Source organism: Apodemus sylvaticus, chromosome 4 (assembly GCF_947179515.1).
Source record: "Apodemus sylvaticus chromosome 4, mApoSyl1.1, whole genome shotgun sequence".
NCBI classification, from domain to species: domain Eukaryota; kingdom Metazoa; phylum Chordata; class Mammalia; order Rodentia; family Muridae; genus Apodemus; species Apodemus sylvaticus.
The window spans coordinates 15428157-15450234 of record NC_067475.1 but is presented as its reverse complement, the minus strand read 5'-3'; the positions used below and the strand labels follow the sequence as shown (position 1 = coordinate 15450234).

The following is a 22078-nucleotide window of genomic DNA, read 5'->3' as shown; positions in this document are numbered from 1 at the left end:
AGGACCTTGGCTTCCCTTTGTCTGAAACTCTCTCAAGCCACCATGCATTACCTGCCTGTAGTTTTCCAGGATGATACTTTGCTACACAATTTCTACTATGTCAATCTAATAATGGGTTAGTATTTGCTACTCAGTTTTTTTTACCTTAAACTCTTCTGTTTTAGTAAGTTCTTTATAGTATTTCTTTCTAATATCTCCTGATCTCAGAGATGTTTCTTTTAGAGTCACAAGAAAGCAAAATAAGATATCACACATTCTGCTCAAAATGCCAGATTAAGTATTTTTGAGACAAATTAAACTGAGCCAAAGCTTTAAAATGTTATATTGTCTATGAAAAAATAACAGAGAAAAACATTTTGTTCATAAAATGTCTCTCTGTCGTTAGATGGATTATTTCTAAACAATTCCCAAACACAGAAAATTATGACAGTTGTGAACCAACCATAATCTTTGAAGCTACAAGCTTTGAATAAACTAGCCTCTGTAGTCACATGAATGACTATTTCCTATTGACAAGAGTTTGAAATTGCAAGCACTGCTCTATTACCCTTGGATATTTATTAAACTGGAAAGTATTACCATTTGCTACTCACAGTCCCATATATTTTAGGATTAAACACATTGGGAATAATTTGTCTCCTTCATAAACTTTAAGACTCTTCCAAAAGTACCAGTGTAGTGTTTTCCATTCTGAAATTTGTATCATATAAATGTAGGCTAGAGCCTGTGAGGTAGTGAAATGCTGGGAACTAAAGCTCTAGAAAGTGCTGTACACAGTAAAAATATATTGTAACGTTAATTCCTTCAGTGTCCATTCCGTGTTTGGTCTCTGAACAGTTACAGCACATTTGATAGGTTGAGTCTAGGGAGGGGTGGAGAAGGACTCATGCATTTGCTCTCAGCTCCTGTACAGATTAAGAGGCTGGGAGGCCTGTCTTGGAAAACAAAATAAAACAAAACAGACTGGAAGGACATGTGTTATGGACACTTGGTACGCCACTGTGTCTTCAAACAGACTAGAAACGCATCGTGAAGGAGAGGATAAACATGGAACATGGTCAGAGGGAAAAAATCCTAGCTGAGTGTAGGAAGGAGGGGGAGGAGAGAAAGGGAGGAGATGAGGAAACATGGAGCGCCTGGGATGGTCACTCTGCGATTTGAATTCTAGCTAACCTGAGTGACATTTTCAGAATCTCAAAAAACAGAACTTTTGGTTGTTGTTTTGCTTTCTGAGGCCTGGTTCTCCTGTATGAGAGCCCTGGGAGCTAACAAGTGCACTGTGAAGTCCAGACTAACCCCAGATTCATGGGCGTTATTCATGGGCCTCAGCCCCTGCTCCAAGCTCTGAGTGTTTGACCTTTGTTGCTTTTGAGCTGTCATCTCACTGTGTTGCTATGGCCTGATCTTGAGTCCTCTTCCCTCACCCATCAGTGTAGTCTCAGCATGTGCTAGATGTGGCCACATCCAAAACCTTAATATCTTTACCATTTGGACACTGTAGAGTGACAGAGAAGCCAGGACAGTGTTCATGAGAGAAAGAAGAAAACCCAATTCTCTGCAACAGAAACTAGACCTGATCTCTGGACCATCGAGAGATTTCCATTCTTGTTTGAATTCAACCTTCAAGCAGCCCATTGTTATTACTGATATTTGTTTTCTACAATGACATGGAAGGAGGCTTTTTAAGTCCCTACCTCATAGGAAGTGTGAGTTTGAGTTCTGTTTTTGAGAAATTAGAGGGTTGTGTTGAGAACCTTAACAACAGAGACCATATTGTTTTCATCTTTGCCCCCTTCCATGCATCAGTGTCTGGTACAGGTAATACTCACCAAGTGGTGAACGGTGAAGGAATCTGAGAAGCCCAGAAAGTAGAGCTCTTAGGTAGCTACTCAGTAGACCCATGAGTGCATGGTAAAGGTTTTTGTTCTGCACATTATACACCATAAGCAAAGTCAAGGCAATGCTGACACAGCAAACTCTCAGGAAGTCTTTGCTTTGGGTGGGAAAGATGGCACCACGGGTATGTAGTGCTGTCACAGAGAGTTCCCAGTGCCTGTGGTAGTCAACTCACATCAGCCTGCAACCCCAGCTCTAAGGGATCTGACGCCCTCTTATGGCCTCTGCAGGCACCTGCACTCAGGTGCACATTCTGACACCCACACGCATACATGCACACACATGATAAAAGTTAAGTGTTTTAATATATATTGCTAAATAATGAATAACATAAAAAGCTAAGACAGTTGACTAATGTGTTTGACACTAAAACATTTCTACAAGATGTTACCCATCTGGAAAAATGAAAGTCATGGACAGGAAGGGTGTGGGAGTTTAATGGACGAGAGTTTGATTACATTGACTGGAGCACCATGAGAAGGATGGACTGCCAAGGGGTTAAAAACTGAGTATTGTTTTAAAAAGGAAGAAAAGTTGCTGGAAACAGGCAAAATGCTTTCAGTTTGTTTATCTTTCAACTGTACCCTGTCCTCTTTCTGATCCTAATGTGTGCCTAATGATATCATTTTTACCACTCCTCAGGGAAGTGTTGGTCCTGCAGGACCGGTTGGACCTCCAGGAGCTCCTGGCCCAATGGTACGGCTCTCTTTGCTTACTGATGTCTCTCTCTAATTTCTCCGCGATGTCACAAAGTACCACCTTTTGTACTTTCAGGGCCTTTCAGGAAGTAGAGGACCTTCTGGAATCAAAGGTGATAAGGTGATTTCAATATTACCATTTCACAGAGATAATTTCTCACCCTGGTTGGTTTATTTTATTTATGCCAACAGACATTATTATTAAATGTTTTTGGTTTTGTTTATGGGGTCTAATTTGTATTATATTGGTTTTTCTAAAAAGTAGGAGAAATGAAAAGATTTTCTTCTGTAATGAATACTTGTCTTCCTGAGTATCACCATGGCTTAATTTATTGTCTTTCTGTGAAATTGTGATTCCCAGGGTGAGCAAGGTGTGGCAGGGGAACCAGGAGAACCCGGATATCCTGGAGACAAGGTAACCCCACTCATTCGATAAAAACAAATAAACTAAAGGCTCAAAGAAAATCATTATTTCAACTGTGTATTTTGTAAGGATATGTCTGTCATCGGTATGACTTCTAATTCTAGAATATATGATAATATTTTTAATAGTATCCTAGTAGAAAATTTTCTTTAATATAACATTTCCCTCTAATTTCTTCTTCTAGGGCACCATTGGGTCACCAGGACCACCAGGGATAAGAGGAAAGTCAGGGCCTTCAGTAGGTTTGAACCTTCACTTTGTTTTATTTTGTGATAGACATGTGCACGCCGCAGGTTGAGTCTTGGTGCTTAGTGGCGTTAGCAGGATACATGCGTGGCATGAGGTAGATGTCTAGCTTCATGTCTTCTCTCTTCAGTCTCAGAGGACAGTCAGGCCTCAGGTTCTCACTATGACTTCCGGAGGCTGATTCCTGCCCTAGGCCAAAGACAAAGCCTTAAGGAAAAACAAGAAAGAAGGAGTCAGAAATAGACCTCTAGGTGGTTAAAATGATTGTCTTACCCAAGCCTTATTCTTCATGAAATACCAGGCCTTGTGTTAAAGATGACATATCTGATTTATAAATCACAGCAATCCTATAAAACTGGCTTAAGTCCCAGGTCTGACATTTGACCTCCTGTGACCATGGGTATCTAAGACCTTGGATATCTATGACCTTGGGTATCTATGACCTTGCATATTCCCTGCCAGCATCATATTTAAGATGAAGGTCAGATTATAACATGCTTGGTCCTTGTGGATAGTTCTCTAGTTTGAGTGACCGTGACCTTGCAGTGTTTTGCACTATTTCTGTAGTCTAAAGTAAGAGACCACTTTCTACCTCTGACATACTGATGTGATGTTTTGTTTGTAAAAGAAATCACAAGAAATGTAAATAAAGTTTATTTATGGTGAGGGATGAAGTGGTCCAAGCGAGATTTACTGACTCACCATCCACCTTTCTGTAGTGTTCTAACAAAATAACTTCATGTCAGCGGGGATTCTATTAGCAGGGAGTTTTATCAAACCTTTGAAAAATATATGTTTGAACTCAAGACAGCTTAGACTCATGATCGATTTTAATGAGAGGTGACTGCAGAGGTGGCTCAGTAAGTGTTGGCCGTGTGAGCATGAGGACCTGCCTTCAAGCTCAACAGTGGTGCATGTGTGTTTGTGACCCGAGTGCTGGGCATGGGAAGAAAGGATGACCTTAATGTGAGGTTTGTGTGCCACCCAGCCTACCCTGCTCAGCAATACCCAGGTCCTAGTGAGGGACCTTGTCTCAAAAAACAAGGTGGAGAGTGCCTAGGAATGGCACCCAAGATTGATACCACACACACACACACACACACACACACATACACACACACACTCACACACACACACACATACACACACACACACACTCACACACATTCACACACACCACACACACTCACACACTCACACACACTCGTGCATGTGTGCATACATATAGGGATACAGTCTTCCATACATATATGCATCCATATGGACACACACATACAGTATATTGATGACAGGACCTTTCCTTTGGTGTCTAAACTCATCTATATCTTACTAATACCAAGATATTTGGCCTGAAATTTTTCTCCAGTAGGGATAGAAGTGTCCTATTTTATGAAAAAAAATTTTTACACAAGATCAGTTAACCTAGCAAGAGACAAACTTCAACACTTGGTTATGCAAGTTTGTGCCTGCCTGAAAGCTTTGTCTTCTGACACGGAAGGAATGACTCTCGGGATGTCTTCCGAAGCCCTAGCTTGGGTTTTCTGTCATCTTGGATTCTCCTGTCTGCTTTTAGTGTGTCCAAGTGGATCTGAGTTCTAACATGAAAGAATATTTTCCAGATGTAGGAACAGCCTGGTGTGGAAGGTGTGTACATTCTGGAACAGAGAAGGTTTTGTTCAGTAAGTTCCGAAATCAGGGAAGGTTACTACTTGGGAAGGGTCAGGAACTCTTCTCTCCCAAAGCTATAGAAAACAAAGGCAATGTGTTCTCTCTCTCTCTCTCTCTCTCTCTCTCTCTCTCACACACACACACACACACACACACAGAGAGAGAGAGAGAGAGAGAGAGAGAGAGAGAGAGAGATGGCTCCCTTACTATGACTATACTAGATGTTCCCTCATTTATAGACTCACTTAGCACTGAAGCATTCTGTAAACTACTTGAAAATTCTTCATTAAGTGTTTTATAAAGGAAAATTGACATCCCTAGGAAGCTGACAACTTAAGCTGTGTAAAAAATATAATTATTGTGAAAAATGAATTAAATTGCTCCATAGTTATTTTTGTTTTAATTTGCTTGTCAGTCAAATCAAAGGCCTGAGGATATGCTATTTTTTTTTCATGGATGCTTCTAGTTGCATCCTACTTGGTTTTTGCCACTAGAGGGCCCCAGTGAAACCCACCCCATCACTCTTCAAGAGAGGCACTTGTTTATTTAGATTTAAAACTGCCTAACACACTGGTTCAGGTGACTACACGTGTGTTTCTGACATTCGACCCTTAGTGGCCCTTTGCCCAAACTGCCTAGGTTCTGGCATGGTAGTTGTTGTGAGCTCTCTCGTGTCAGATGGCTTCACATTGAGAAGGAACCCAGTCAATATGGGTAATTGGCTGTTGGGAAACAGGTCCTCTTGTGCATATTGTGTCCTGCAATTTGATGCCATCTTAGGCTTATTCTAATCATGTTCAAAGCTCATGTGGGGGCTTAGAGGAAAATCAGCGAATTCACAATTTTCTTAGTGAAAGCAAGAGGGTCTTCATATCGCTCTCCTTGGTCTATGCTGTCATCCATCGGAAGCATCTGGACCTTCTCTTGCCACGGGTTCATGTCCACCCCCCTTTCATATTCTGTCCTGTTTTACAACTTTTCTATGCGTAAAGTAAGTTTCAAAATATTGAAACCAAGCCCTCAAAATGTAATCCCAAAATCAAAGTGATCCGGGAATTGCAAGCACAGTGCAGAGAAGGGCCGGGGCAGGAAGTGACCAGTCCCTCGATGTCACGTGGGTTAACACCCCTGATCCTTCTCTGTGCCCTGGCTCTGTGCTATCCACACGGTGTCTCCTTTAATCTCCACAAAGACTGCAAGGGTGTTAGCATTATCATTGTCCTTTTGATCTTTTGGATGAGCTAAGGGAGATTTAGAGACACCAAGCAGCAAGGATTGCAGCCCTGGTGAGTCACAGTTACTCCAGCAAGCTGCTCACAGTAGCAAGGAGGAGAGGAAATTTCCTAAGTGTCCTAAGACTCTGGTGAGAAAAATCAAATCCTCTTCTAGGACTCCTTACTGCTGCTTTCTCAGCCTGTCTCTGGAAGAGCACACACACACATATGTGTACATACACACACATATACCTGCAACATACATACATGCATGCATACATATAAGCACATATGTACACAGGCATATACTCATACACATGCACATATATGCATACAAGCATATTTCCACACCTACACTTTTCGTGACAGAGCCAACTGACTGGTTAACTTGTTTGTCTAACAGAAGTAAATATATATTGCACCATAAACATTAAAATAAGTCTCATGGTGGTGATGTAATGAGAAGTGGGTGAAGCCCAAAGCTAGAAAAGGTAGCTGATGCTCTCAAGGGCTGACAGTGTAGACCGGGGGAGGAGGACTCTGAGGACCTTTACAAATTAAGACTCTGGAAAACCATAACAGCCCTGTTTGACATAATATAGTAAAAGTTTTTCAGCAGAAAAATGCTAGTTCCCGCTTTCAGTACTATTTATTAAGTCAATATTTATATTTTGATTTTTTTTCTCCTCCACTTCTAGGGACAACCAGGTGACCCAGGACCACAGGGACCATCTGGCCCTCCAGGACCAGAGGTAAATCGTTGATTAAAGATAAAAAATTTGAAAGAGAACACGATGAAAATTCTATTTAATTTACAAAATGTGCAGGGTTTTGTGGGAAGCTTGAGAAATATTCTCTCTGAAGTTTGTCTATGTAAAGCAGTTTAGACCACATTTACTGCATCGGAGATCCCAAGGAAACAGGAAATTGAGCATGAATTGACGTTCCTGGGGCCAGAACACTTTCAAGCTTTGAATCCTTTTCATAATGACAATGGGAATTGAATCTAAATTTATGTCTCATACGTGCTTAGCCAGAAGGGACATGTGTGTAATGTTTTCCAGGTTCCTGAGTGGTGACCATGACCCTCACAGAGGGTCAGGTGTAGCTCATCTGCTGGTGTATCACATATTTTAGGATTGGGGAACACTTTGTATTTCAGAGTTTATATTAGATATGCACACTCTGGACTGTGCACATGTTAATTTTGATGAAATCACTGCCGATTTGTCTGTTCTGCATAGCAATGGTCAGTGACACATCGTTAAGAATTGTAAACAAAACTGGATACGTAAACTCCACTGAATTAGCGATATGAAATGCTTCCAATTCATGTTAAATGCATATATCATCTGGACTTATTACTCCACAATAAGTGTAATTAAGCTTATAGTGGACACCAAGTTTGTTTGTATATGCCTTAAAATGTGGAGTTTGGCTTCAGGCTTGGTAAAGAACCTCCCTGTTCCTTGAAAGCTTCCAGAGAGCAGAAGCTTCGGCAGTGAAACATCCGAAGGTTCCTGAACCATATCATGAATGCCAGATGTTATGTGAGATACAGCTTCTGCATTCATCCTAGTTTCAGAAAAACATCCCAAGTCTAACCAAGAACAACTGACGCAGGAACCATCCTGGGAATATAAGCTGACTTCTGAATAACTAAGACAAAGAACTTATAGCTCCCCAGTGGCAGAGCCCTCGGCAGGCCACAGGGTAGGAGAATACAATGGGTTCACCCTCTGTGTAGACTACTGACTTCATTCCACAGCTGCTCTTCAAGAGTCGATTTTTTTAAAGTAAACTGCTATTCTTTTCTTTTCTTCTAATTTAAAACACATTCAGTATAGATAGATCAAATATCAAACATTACATGACAACCTCGTTTTGCTGATAAGGAAGTGGTTGGGGTATAGAAGCACATGGATCTGAACAAGCAATTAAAACTTGATATTAATAAAACTTTGTCTCTTTATATGAATCTATCCTCTTCTATTTCATTCAAGTTTAATGAGAACTTTTCTGGAATAGGATTTGCCTGACCTCTTTCATCGAGGATACAGTATCTGATTAAAATGTGATTCTTTTAAAGGAGTATTATCCTAAGTTCAACTGCACATTGTTGTAGCTGAAGTAATGAGTGGTCACTGCATTGGGGTGGGCTGTTCTGCCTCGTGTATCACTATAGTTTAATCATTTTATTTTAGATAAAGCAAGGCTACTGGTACACAAATCACATCTTTCCCTCCTATCTTACTACCATCCAGAGATGGTTGTTTTTTTTACTGTTTCCTTCAAGATTTTTATCATTTTTCCATCAACAGTTAAAATATCTTCATTATCTTTAGTTCCACATTGTTTATAAAGGGTCCTAACCTCTAACTACCCTGTTTCTCTTCATCTGCCTTAAAATTTTCCATTGTCCCAGAGGTGTTATCTCTAGTCTCTCAAGAATTAGTACAAGATTGTTTGAGGCAACAAAACAAATATGTCTTCTAGCCCGCAAACACAAGAAGCGGGTAGGCTGAGACTCTTGAGCCATTTATCTAAAGTCTCTATGCCTTACTTCAACGACAGTGGGAAAATCTGTAGTGCTAACCTCGTGACATTACTGTATCATATTCAGTAACACATACTCAGCAAGGCAGGGTATGAGTAACACGAACAAACAATGGGCCCTGGCTGCCACCACCTCAACATCACCATAGGCAGAAGCTGTTGTCTTGACTCAGAGGGAGGGGGCTGGAAGGGGGAGGGAGAGGAAAGCTGATAGGGAACGAGCCCGTTTTGTTTAATGTCAAAAGGTATCAGAGGCTTAGGTGGTGCAGCAGCGTGAGCTTTTCTAATTTATGATTTTTGAAGATTAATTTTGTTAATATGTTGAGGGGGAGGGGAAGAGGGAAAGGAGAGAAGGGGGAGGGGGAAGAGATGGGTGAAGGAAAAGAGGAGGGGAGGGGGGAGTGAGAGGGAGAGAAAGAGGATGTGGGGCATCGCATGCAATTGCCTGATGGTGCCAGAAGAGGGCGTTGGAACTCTGGGCGTGGGAGTTAAAGAGGGTTGTGCGCTCCCCACCTGGGTACAGGGAACCCAACTCAAGGGCTCTGGAAGGGCATCAGTGTTCTTAATTCCTGCCCACCTCTCCAACTCCTGGTGAATGCTTTTAGAGGGTCACTCCGGGATGCTGTGTGCGCATCAGGGAAATGAAGAGAAAGCTCTGAGCAGAGCGATCATTCAAGACCCGTTAGCACACTTGCTGACTGGCTGACTGACAGCACTAGGGGTCTGGACTAGAGAAAGTTCTTGTTTAGTCCGGTGTTAACTTAAATTTTGTCACCACGTCCTGCCAAACATAGGACTGTGACTTTGTGTCAACCTTTACTGTACATTAGCATCACATAAAGAACCTGGGAGGAAATTTTTAGATGCTTAGGGCCAGTCCCCACAGTGCTGAGTGAGTTCACTTAGGGTATCCCGTGGATAATTACCAGTAACAACAACCACATTTTATGTGGCATACATACACAATGGAATTTTATTAAGCCATAAAATGAAATCATGACATTTGTAGGAAAATGGAAAGTATTATCTTAACTGAACTATCCCAGACCCAGAGAGACAATAGCAAGTTTTCTCTCATAAGCAAATCCTACATCTTTATTTTCATATGCGTGGGTATGTAGGGGGAAAGGGCAGGGAACTAGACACAAGACAATAAGAAAGAAGAAAGAAGGTTTAAGTGGAGGTTGGGGTAGAAGGAGAAAATAAAAGAGAGTTATAAAGTGGATGGTACGGGAGAGCAGAACGAAGGAGGCTGTAGAGGGAGGGAGGGAGGGAAGGAGGAAGGGAGGGAAGGAGGGAGGGAGGGCTGAGGGCAGTGTGGACACATCAGCATAAACCTAGTGTGGATAGAAACCATTCAATGCAGCTCATACCTCCTGCCAGGTGCTCCCTTAAAGGACTAAAAACTAATGACAACAAAGACATTTTATTTTCCTGCTCTTTACCACTCAAGTACCTTCATTTCAACAGGATGAAACCATTGCCAAACCAGGAAGGCATTAGGCCTGGGTAAAAGTCAGAGTGTTCCCCAAGTCTCTGCCTGGAAATGGTCAGGCCTGTGGTCCAGCAACCTTGTAAAATTATTAGTACCACTCACTGCTGCAGAGCAGGACACAGCCGAGAAAAAGCGTTCTACGATGTTTACGATACAAAGTAACAAAAGCAAGCCGCTAGTAAATTCTGCTATGAAAATCTCCAGTTGCTGTTTAACCCAGAGGAGCTGGAGCAGGCAAGGAGAGAAGCCTTGGGAGGCCTGGGTGAATCTGACCTAAAAGCAGGAATCTGTGGTAGCTAGATCTGTGGAGGATCCCAGGCCAGGACCGAGAGGAGATAAGCACACTGACCAGACAACTTCATATTGGTTATTATCCGTTTGTTTTTAGGATTTTTTTTTATTTACTGTGTGTGTGCATGCAGGAGACTGTGAGTGCCCTTGGATACAGGTAGAAAGTGTCAGATTCCTGGAGCTGAAGTTACAGATGGTTGTGGCTTGGCTGCTTGGGTGCTGGACTCAAACTCCTGTCTTCCAGTGCTTTTTTTAATTTCCTTTTATTTTTAATTAAATATAATCTTCATTTACATTTCAAATGCTAAAACTTTCCCGGTTTTCCCCATCCCCGAAAACCCCCAACCCCTCCTCCCACCCCCTGCCTCCAAGTATATGCCCCTCCACCCGACCCACTCCCACCTCCCTTTGTTGATTTCCCTTTGTTGGGGGCGTCTATCGAGCCTTCACAGGACCAAGGACCTCTCCTCCCACTGATGTTTTACAAGACCCCTTGGTTAATAGTTTAGTCTCTGGGAGGCCAATATCTTTGTTCTTCCTATGGGGCTGTAAACCCCTTCAGCTCCTTCAATCTGCCCTCCAACTCCTCCACTGGGGGACCTCACACCCAGACCAATGGTTGGCTGCTAGCATCTGCCTCTGTATGTGAAAGGCTCTGGCAGGGCCCCTCCAGAGACAACCATGACATGCTCCTTTTGGTATACACTTCTTGTCATCCATAATAGTGTCAGGGTTTGGTGACTGCTTATAGGATGAATCCCCAGGTAGGGCAGTCTTTGAATGGCCTTTACTTCAGTCTCTGCTCCACATTTTGTCTCCTTTATTGTTCCTAAGAGTGTTTTGTTCCCTTTCTCAGAGGAACCAAAGCACTCCAACTATAGTCGTCCTTGAGCTTCGTGTGGTCTGTGAATTGTAACTTGTTTATTTTGAGCTTTTGGGCTAACATCCACTTATCAGTGAGTGTATACCATGTGTGTTCTTCCAGTGCTTTTAACCTCCTCAAGTGCTCTCGGCCTCTGAGTCATCTCTCCAGTTGCTCCCTAGCTTTTATTATTTTTTTTTATTCGATATATTTTTATTTACATTTCAAATGATTTCCCCTTTTCTAGCCCCCCACTCCCCGAAAGTCCCATAAGCCCCCTTTTCTCCCCCTGTCCTCCCACCCACCCCTTCCCACTTCCCCGTTCTGGTTTTGCCCTATACTTCTTCACTGAGTCTTTCTAGAACAAGGGGCCACTCCTCCTTTCTTCTTGTACCTCATTTGATGTATGGATTATGTTTTGGGTATTCCAGTTTTCTAGGTTAATACCCACTTATTAGTGAGTGCATACCATGAGTCACCTTTTGAGTCTGGGTTACCTCACTTAGTATGATGTTTTCTAGCTCCATCCATTAGCCTAAGAATTTCATGAATTCATTGTTTCTAATGGCTGACTAGTACTCCATTGTGTAGATATACCACATTTTTTGCATCCACTCTGGGAAAAGATCTTTACCAATCCTACATCAGATAGAGGGCTAATATCCAATATATATAAAGAACTTAAGAAGTTAGACTCCAGAAAACCAAACAACCCTATTAAAAAATGGGGTACAGAGTTAAACAGGGAATTCTCACCTGAAGAACTTCGGATGGCGGAGAAGCATCTTAAAAAATGCTCAACTTCATTAGTCATTAGGGAAATGCAAATCAAAACAACCCTGAGATTTCACCTTACACCAGTCAGAATGGCTAAGATTAAAAATTCAGGAGACAGCAGGTGTTGGAGAGGATGTGGAGAAAGAGGAACACTCCTCCACTGCTGGTGGGGTTGCAAATTGGTACAACCACTCTGGAAATCAGTCTGGCGGTTCCTCCGAAAACTGGGCACCTCACTTCCAGAAGATCCTGCTATACCACTCCTGGGCATATACCCAGAGGATTCCCCACCATGTAATAAGGATACATGCTCTACTATGTTCATAGCAGCCCTATTTATAATTGCCAGATGCTTTTATTATTTTAAAACTCCTTTTAAAACTTTTTGAAACCTTCATACCTGTATACACTTCCTCCCTCCAATTCTTCCCCACTCCCACCAAACATGTTTCCCATCTGCCTCCCAACTTCAGGACCTGCTCCTCCGTCTTTCTGTCTCTCCGTCTCTCCGTCTTTCCGTCTCTCTTTGTGTGTGTGTGTGTGTGTTGTAACTGCCCGCAATTACATCGAACATGTTACCTGGAAGGGAAGTTGGGGATGTATGGGAAGGCGGCAAAAAGAGATGAAGACCAAGATAACACCTGCTATTCAAGGTCTCAAACTTTAATGAAGAACTCCCTTTATATATAGGCAGGGGGAGAAGGCTGGAAGCTTCTCAGCAGAACCAGTTCAGTTGCCCCACAGGTGGCTAGTGTTTCTCAGGAAACTACAGGTCCTTAAAGAATAGGCTTCACCTTTGTCTGAGCGCCACCCTAGGTAGAGGGGATTATGGCTGACACAGGAGTTCCTGCTCAAAGGCTGGGAAAAGAACTTTACATTTACATCAAGTTCCTGCCAGGTGGCATGGCACCTCAATAGGGCTCTCTACATTTCCTCCCTTTTTATTAGTTTATTAGCAAGTGGACAGTCATCCATCAAAGGACAGTGGGCATTAACCATGGTGGGGGAGGTATTGACCTGGTCCTCCTAAATACTTTATGGTGTCTTTTTATGGAGGAGAGGGCTTAGGCTTCCTTGTCATTTGTTAGTCTAAGGAACGCCTTTAAACACCAACCTCTCTGCAACCAGGTTTGCTTCTCAGGGGACTCGGAGGCAGAAACCTGGTCCTCCCCTTGCAGTGCTTTACCTCACACCTCCCACTGGTGGCCATGTCGGCTCATAAGCAAACACACATAGATCTGAGTTCTATGTAGCTCTCGTAAGAGGTCCACTTGTATAGGTTTTGATGTCAGGGAGTCGATTTATTGCCAAACACCCTGCAAGTGTCTCTAACAGACCTGCCAGATTTCAGTCCAGGTGAGCCTGAGTGGAGCCTGAGTGGAGACAACCAATCTGCTTAAAGTATAAAGTCAAGAGTTAGAAGTGAAACAGGATTAACTTGTCTGAGGAGATCCCAAGGTATACAATTCAGTTGTAAATTAGCAACTTTCAACTGTGCCACAGCTGTTTTTAATTCTTTTATCACTTTGATCTCCAAGGTCTTGTATTGTTTAACTCTATTCTGCTGGTCTATGATCTCAATGACAGGGGAAGCCAGCAGGTCAGATGTATCCTATCCTTCCCTGCAAGCCTCACAGCTCTTTCTAGCAGAGATTGGTGCATCTCAGGATCACTGTTCCTTCCTGTTCTTGATACCCTTTTTAGCTCCTGTAGCTCATTAGTCAATTTCTGCAACTTAATTTCAAACTCCAACTTATGTAGTTGCATCTCCATCTGAGTATCATCTTGTACAGTAAAGACCATAGGTGGAGCAGAAGGTGCACTAGGAGGCCAATCCTCACCATAATATTTGGCAGCTCCTTCATCTGAATGAGCTTTCTCCTCTAATGTTAGCTCATCAGTAGTATCTCTAGATCTTTCTAATTTAGGGTTGAGAGGACCCTTTTCTGAGAAAGTCCTCTCTGGCAGGCTTCCTTCTTGAGATTCCTCAAATTCTCCCTGTGTGCTATCTGATGCCTGCAAGATCTCTTCATCAGTAACATCTTTTAGAAGCATCCAGAGCCAGAAGGGTAGTATTATTTGCCTTGGTGGCTCCTAACACTTTCCAAATTTTTTCCCAGGTTCTCTTATCTAAAGTTCTTTTTTTCTTGGAACCTTGGGCAACAAGAATCTATCTGATCTAAAACAACCTTCTAACCATTGTTTTTCAAACCCTTCTCCTTTCACCTGAAGCAGCTCTTGAAGGCTGCGGACAAACGCCTATAAAGTTCCTATCCCATTTTCCACTGTCAACTCCTAAGCGAGTTCAGCACTGGGTCAACACTGTCCCACTTAGCCCGAATACTTCTGCACCTACAACAACAGCTTAAAGGGATGACATTTTAGACTAGCGCTAGTATTTAACTTCTGTAGTTGCTCACCATGCAGGATACCATCTTTTTCCGTTTTCTGCGAAGCTTCACCAAGACAGGGTCACCTCAGAAGACCTTCCCATGTCCAGCCACACATTCGGGTACCAATCTGTAACTGCCTGCAGTTACATAGAACAGGTTACCTGAAAAGAAGCTGAGGATGAATGGGAAGGCAGCAAAAAGAGACTGAGACCAAGATAACACCTGCTATTCAAGGTCTCAAAATTTAATGGAGAATTTCCAATATATATAGGCAGAGGGGGGAAGTCTGGAAGCTTCTCAGCAGAACTGGTTCAGTTGCTCCACAGGTGGCTAGTGTTTCTTAGGACACTGCAGGTCCTTGAAGAACAATAGGCTTCACCTATTGTTAGTCTGAATATTCTACCTTAGATGGAGGGGATTATGGATAACACAAGAGTTCCCACTCAAGGGCTAGGAGAGGAACTTCACATTGTCCATGTCAAGTTCCTGCCAGGTGGCATGACACCTCAATAAGGCCCACTACAGTGTGTGTGTGTGTGTGTGTGTGTGTGTGTGTGTGTGTCTAAGTTTTCTCTTTGTCTTAGTCAGGGTTTCTATTCCTGCACAAACATTGTGACAAAGAAGCAAGTTGGGGAGGAAAGAGTTTATTCAGCTTACATTTCCACATTGCTGTTCATCACCAAAGAAAATCAGGACTGGAACTCAAGCAGGCTAGGAAGCAGGAGCTGTTGCAGAGGCCCTTGTCAACTTGACACACAAACACATCACTATTAAGCTTCAATCCTTACTTATTCATCCCCAAGATCTAAATAACTTTCAAAGTCCCACAGTCTTTACATATTAAAATTTCAATCTCTTTAAAATATCCAATCTCTTTTAAAATTCAAAGTCCTCTAAAAATTCAAACTCTCTTAACTATGGGCTCCAATAAAATACTTTCTTACATCAAGAGGGAAAAATATCAGGGCAGAGTCACAATCAAAAGCAAAATCAAACTCAAACCATCCAATGTCTGAGATCCACTCACAATCTTCTAGGCTCCTCCAAGGACTTGGGTCACTTCTCCAGCTCTGCCCTTTGAAGTTTGTAACCTCAGTCTGTAGAACTTGTCATACAGATTCTCCTGGGGTGGTCCATGGCATCTCTCTCTCTCTCTCTCTCTCTCTCTCTCTCTCTCTCTCTCACTCTCACTCTCCTCCTCCTCTTCCTACTCCTCTTCCTCCTCCTCCTCTTCCTCTTCCTCCTCTTCCTCCTCTTCCTCCTCCTCCTCTTCCTCCTCCTCTTCCTCCTCCTCTTCCTCCTCTTCCTCCTCCTCGTTTTCCTCCTCCTCTTCCTCCTCCTCCTCTTCCTCCTCTTCCTCTTCCTCCTCCTCCTCTTTCTCCTCCTCCTCCTCCTCTCAGTTTTAGCTTGCTGAGTCCAACTAGCCCATATGTCCATGTGTGTGGGGTCATTTTCTAGGGTATGGGAAACCTAACACTGGACACCTTTCCCCAAAGAAAAATGACTCTGCCCTTTCACAACCAACACTGGCCAGTGGACTCTCAGCTGGGGTGGTAGTGAAAGACCCCCTCCCTCCTCCGTGCTGAAATTTTCAATCACCTTGACCTTGTACAGAGCACAGCCACTGTGAGCTCATGTGTGTAGCAGCTGTGGCCCGGCAGAGGCCAGCCATTCACAGCTCTACCCAATACAGCTGTAGCACAGAGTACCAGGGAGAACATGGCTGATTTGAGTGAGTGCAGTGAGCTGAACTGTTCTAGTGTTGTCACCCACAGACAGACTCTGTGTTCATTGACAGCACAAGCTCTGTGGCATGTTCTAATGGCTACAAGTTCTCTTACAATATTTCTCGGTGAAGACTTGAGTTATTTTTCCCATGTAAAGTTTTACATCAGTCTTATCTAGCTTCATTAAAAATGTCGTTGTTGTTTTTATTGGCTAGAGTCTATGCTGATAGATTAATAGAGTGTTGATATGATCACACTATTGAGTCATCTCCTCCGAGAACAATGCCTGTCTTTCACTTGCCCAAATCTCCTTTATCGAGTTTTTGAGAAATATTATTAACAGTTTTCCCACATGATAGTTTTGCATAGTTCTTTGCAAATTTATTCCTATATGTATTTATTTATTTATTTGGATTTTCAAGACAAGGTTTCTCTGTGTAGCCCTGGCTGTCCCGGAACCCTGTGGATCAGGCTGACCTCGAACTCTAAGATCCACATGCTTCTGTCTTCCAAGTTCTGGGTTTGAAGGCGTATACCCACACCTGGCTCCAACTTTATATTTTTACTGCAATTTTTGGCGGCATTTGGTAGCAAACCTTTATGTTTGCTAGTAAGTTTTTGCCTGTGCACACAAAGATCATCAATTTCCCAGTGTTCTTTTAAAGTTTGAGTCCTTAATGTTTTCTTCTACATTAGCTTTATCACATTTTCCTAGGGCTTTGCAGCTGTGCCCTCGTATGACTTCCAAACTCAGGTTATTTGAGTTCTCCCATGCTTCATACGCCTCTGACTCTATTCTCGCGGTGAACCACACCACGAACATAATACAGATTCAGAGTTGGAAGCACATCCTATCCTGGTCTCTAAGTTCCCTGGAAAGGTAGTGATTTCTCCTGATGTGAATGCAGGGGTCAGGATGAGATTATATATATTTGACTACATTTTTTAAAAACTATCAATTCCCTTTTTAAAACTTTTTTAAAAAATTTGGAATAATTGTCACATTGGATGACATATGCATGCATATTGTTGAATGTGTTATATCACTCAGTACTGCACATCATAAAGGTTTAGACAGATGCACCACTGTAGAATCATGAATAGTGTCATCGGTACTCTTCCTGTGCATGCTGGGAACCATAACAACTGGTTACCTTTGCATAGCCTATGTCATTTGGGCAACATGTCACGGAGTTACATTATAGTAGAGAGCCTTGTTAGATAGGCTTCTCCCACAGTGACTCACACTTGGGGTTCTATTGAGCTGTGATCAAAGCTGTCACTCCACGTTACTGAACTTTACCCCTGTTTTATTTTCTGTCCCATGGGATGTTCACTCTTTTAAATATTTAATGTGTATGTGATTAGAAAAAATATTTTTGTCAGATGTAAATTCTAACCTATAAAAGCTCGGCATTCCTCTACCATATCCATGGACCACAACTGGTTCTCCTCTCTCCATCTTCCACTCTTTATGCTTGGTGGTATAACCTACAATGTCATAACTGAAGGACGTATACCCCGAGGCCCCTCAGTTCTCATCTGTGAGCCCATGTATTCCTTCCTGCCTCCTTGTGTAAAAACTGTCACCTTGCTCCTGTTTCTGTGAGTCCATTAGGCGTGCTTGTAGAATGACTTTTCTTTCTGTTTGTTCATATTTGGCCACAAGAAACCCAAAGAGTCCCAGGGGCAGCCATAACTTTAGGTTTTTCCAGGAACTTCATGGTGTTTCCTGTCAAGAGAGATACATTTGAGTGCCATGACCTCAGACTCCGTAGGATCTAGGGCTGTGTGACATGAAATATGAATCACAGTGTATCATTGAGAATTACAGTAAATAGTACCAAGCCTCCCCCCACTTCTTGGTCTCCTCATAGCTTCCCTCTCAAGGACAAGTGCCACATAGAGGGTTTTTAATGAGTATACCACATGGCACTTTTGTTTCCCCTTTAAAAGGCTGCTTCAATGTAGAGTGAGGAAGATTGCCTCTATGCTGCAGAGGAAAGGAAGGCCACAAGATTGTATTTCTGGGCTCAGCTCTGATTCAGAGGCTGTGACCTGTGAAATTAAATGCTATAGATCAAGCATTTGGTATAGTATAGTAGAAGTTCCAAGCAAGGAGGAAGCAAATGGTACCCATTGTCTGTGGGGACACTGATAACACTTAGATGGGAAGGGACGAGTGTCACTAAGTGGCTAGCTGGCTCCCTGGGGGAATGGGGCCATATTGGCGAATGTGTTTATCTCTGTTGCCGTCAGTTTGCACTCTCAGCACTATCAGTAACTGTGGTCAGGCTTAGCAAGTGGCACTCCATCTTTTAGCCCATGCCTTTGCCACCATGGCTATTTTATTCTCATGCTTCCCAATCTCGTCTGAAGGTTGCCAGTGAGGAAAGGCTAGCAGATGTCAGTTGGGTATGGCCTTGGGCACACTTGCATAGTTGGATTTTAGTCATTCTTCTTTGGCATGTACTTCCTAGTAAGCCTTAATATGCTATACAAAATCCTTCACCCTTTGTGCACTGACCCACATACCCCTTCTGTGACTTAGCTATTGCCTCTTTGCTTCCCTTCCACATCACTTCTACCTGGACCATTGACCAGATGGCTCTACCTTCTCACTTTAGGTCATATCTCTCCAGGAATAGAACAGCCTGGTATCCCGCTCACAGATCTATCTATTAAGCAAGTATTTCCTCTTGGCTGTGGTTCAGAATATCCCCAATTATCTTGATATGCAGTTGCTGCCCATCTCCAGCTGACAGCCACTGAAGTGGACCCACCCCAGATCATGCTCAGCCTCTTCTTCCTGCTCTGCCTGGGCACATAGGTCCTGCCTTTCCATCGCGACCTGTACTGTCTTACGTAAAAGCCAGGAGAAAAGATATGACGAGTCTCTGAGGGCTAACTTGGAAGTCTTGGCTGTCTCTAAATGCAGTGTTCTTGTGCCCACTGGGGCTGTTTGTGTTCAGTCATAGCTATAAAAACTTTTCCATCTCAATTTATGACTTGGCAGTTCCCAGAGAACATAGGAAATTCTGGGTGTGGATTCACTCCATACCTCAGGATCAAGCATTCCTTCCTCTGCCAGGACCCACTGACACCAAGAGTTATTTCCACAAGACAGATGATTTTCTGCTGTAGATGACATGTCTTCCCTCTTGACTCCTGAAGGTAGCATGTTTCTTTTGCTGAAGATTGTCATGAGCAAGAGGGCATCTGTCTGAGTCTTCCACTCCTCTAATGCTGCAGTCTTCTGGAGTGAATGTGTAGGTAGTAGGGCCTCATAGGGCTCCCCTCAAAAATGACCATCTTTACAGTACTCAGTGTACAGAAGAGAGTGGTGCTCCTCCATACAGAATGTTTTACTTTCAGAGTCCAAAGTGGCTGATCCTTCCTATTGGTGACAGAATGAATAATACTGTGCTTAATTTGTCCTATGGGAGATTGCCATTACATTGATAGTCACTGGACTCTGAAATTCTCAGAGAATTGGCCATCCCATGAAACTTACTAAAGTTTGTTCTCATCATCTAGAGTATCTGTCTCTTGTCAAGTTGTTCCCGGGGTAGTCACCTTTGACTTTCCTAATTCATTCAGTGTAACATTATGTTTAGTGGTTTAGGGTGTAGCTATGTAGTGTAGTCTGATGGCTCACACCCCTTCAGACTATATCATTATGAAAGAAATCTGGTAACACAGAAAAACTATAAGTGACTATTGTCTAACCCAAACAAATGCAAACTTTTAATTCTCTGTTGTAATTATACAGGAGAAGAACACATTTGCTAAACCAGTTAACTACACAGCAAAGCTGGGGAGTCTTAGTAATCTGCTGTCACAGTGATACCACCGCTGACACAGCAGTTACAGCTGGGGCTGTGGTAGACCCCCGCCACTCTGTGGAGAAGTAAGCAGCTTCCTGATAGCAACCCCCACCCCTACAACTTTTAGATCTTTGATGACAGTGTTGATCTCTGATGTACTCCTCCTCATCCTTATCCAACACATGTATGCACACATGTATAGACATGCACAGACAGACACATCACACACACACACACCAAATACATTCACATAACTGAAAAGTATGAAAATGTGTGTGATTGGTTGATTCTTAAAACTCGGAGCTCTACCAGACCCCTGTCTTTTAGGCTTCTCTTTATCTAGTCTAATTCTGTTGTTCATCTCCAATAGAGATTTTAGGAACAGTCACTAACAACTGGATGCCAAGGTGGATTAATGTGTGTCCTATCTCTGAGTGGCTCATACTTTAGAAATTAGTGTTCAGTATGCCAGAAGCCTCCTTGCATTGTGTTTAAGATGTGATAAAATGAAAATTAAGCAGCCATTCCTTGAAAGACTAGGAACAATTCAGTCTTTGGAGAAAGCTGTAGATTTGGTAAAAAGGATTTCTTTTCTGGGTCTCCTGATCTTTCTTTTCTATCCTTTTGTCTCTGGGTCATGGATTCTTAGCCATCCAGTGTGCACAGAGTTGTTACATATGTATTTGTGTGTGTATGTGTGTGTGTGTGACAGAGAGAGAGAGAGAGAGAGAGAGAGAGAGAGAGAGAGAGATTTGTCCTTCAGTTGGAGCCTATTCTTAGTGAAGGACCAGATAGATAAGTTTCACTCTGTGTACTGAGTGATTGATACTTTAAAGCAACATATTTTCCCCTCAGAGACATCTCTATTTCAACCCTGAGTGGAATCCTGAAACCAAGGTAACAAAATGTCTATGATTATCCAATCCCTAGTATCACTCCTGGAGGAGTGTTGCATCTGTGTGGAAGGCTGGAAATTTTGATATTCCTGAAATCAATCACACCAGGTTGGACTGGCCAACAGTTGCCACTAGTTCCTTGCAGACAGGAAGCTCTGAGTCCTAGCAGCAGGGGTAAAGGCCAAGGATTCGGTGGAAGCTGTCATAAATGTGGGTATTTGTCATAGGCATTGACTAGAGCTGCCCTTCGCTGGGAGTCATCTGGATAAACATTACCTTAGAGCACTTCAAAACATATCTGTTCTGTATGCTTTACTTATTCAATCAAGCTATGAAATTGCTGTAATAATGAGGTAGACACCTGTGCATTTCCGTTCTTCAGAGAGTGGTATTACAGATGTCTCAGGAAAAATATCATTTGCGTTAAGGTAAAATGTTCTTTCTAGCATTCTTTTTCTGATTATCATAGAAACATATAAATGATATTCAAAATATTTTGCAGTTTCTCCAGGCATAGTAGCGTCAGCTTTGAGCAGAGATTCCCACAGACTTCCACTATGGTAGCAGGGAGAGCGAGGAGTTTTGTTGATTCAGCTGTTAACTCCCCTGGGATGTTGCTCTTGCCAAGTATTTGAGTTTGGGGTGCTGATTTTAGTAAACTGGGCCAGCTGTTTATCACAAAAGAGGGGCAGGAGCACTAATCACAGAAATGCCAGAAGGAGCTAGTTAGTGGATACCTCTTTTCCATCAGGGTGGTCTTCGTTAGAGAAAAATAGTTTGGAGAGTCTGTTGATGTCAGATGAAGGCATCCTACTACGTATCTGATGCTACTATGACTGAATGTTCATTTTTGGCTACCTGTGTCACGTGATTGTGCTAATGTTAATAGGTTCCTTTCACCTAATTCAGTTACCTCCTTGATATCTTTTACGAATTGTATTTGATTAAGAAAATTGTTCTCTGCCACCTTCCAAGTGGCTAACAGAAGCTGGAGAGAGCATGTGGTTAGGCGTGTATACTGCTCTTGCAGAGGACCCATGTTCAGTGCCCATGACCTACATCCGGCAGCTTACAACCAACTTCCACTTCCACCATTCCTGTTCCAGAG

The 22078-nt window shown here is 42.7% G+C and overlaps 1 protein-coding gene across 1 annotated transcript in view; it reads left to right on the top strand.

The window, feature by feature from the left end:
• The window catches only part of Col24a1 (collagen type XXIV alpha 1 chain), a 265455-nt gene that overhangs the window by 69474 nt on the left and 173903 nt on the right, over positions 1-22078 (top strand). The window contains exons 15-19 of the mRNA XM_052178477.1: positions 2539-2592; positions 2671-2715; positions 2956-3009; positions 3203-3256; positions 6845-6898. Of these exons, the coding sequence (XP_052034437.1) occupies positions 2539-2592; positions 2671-2715; positions 2956-3009; positions 3203-3256; positions 6845-6898 (261 nt within the window). The remainder of the gene's footprint in view (positions 1-2538; positions 2593-2670; positions 2716-2955; positions 3010-3202; positions 3257-6844; positions 6899-22078) is intronic.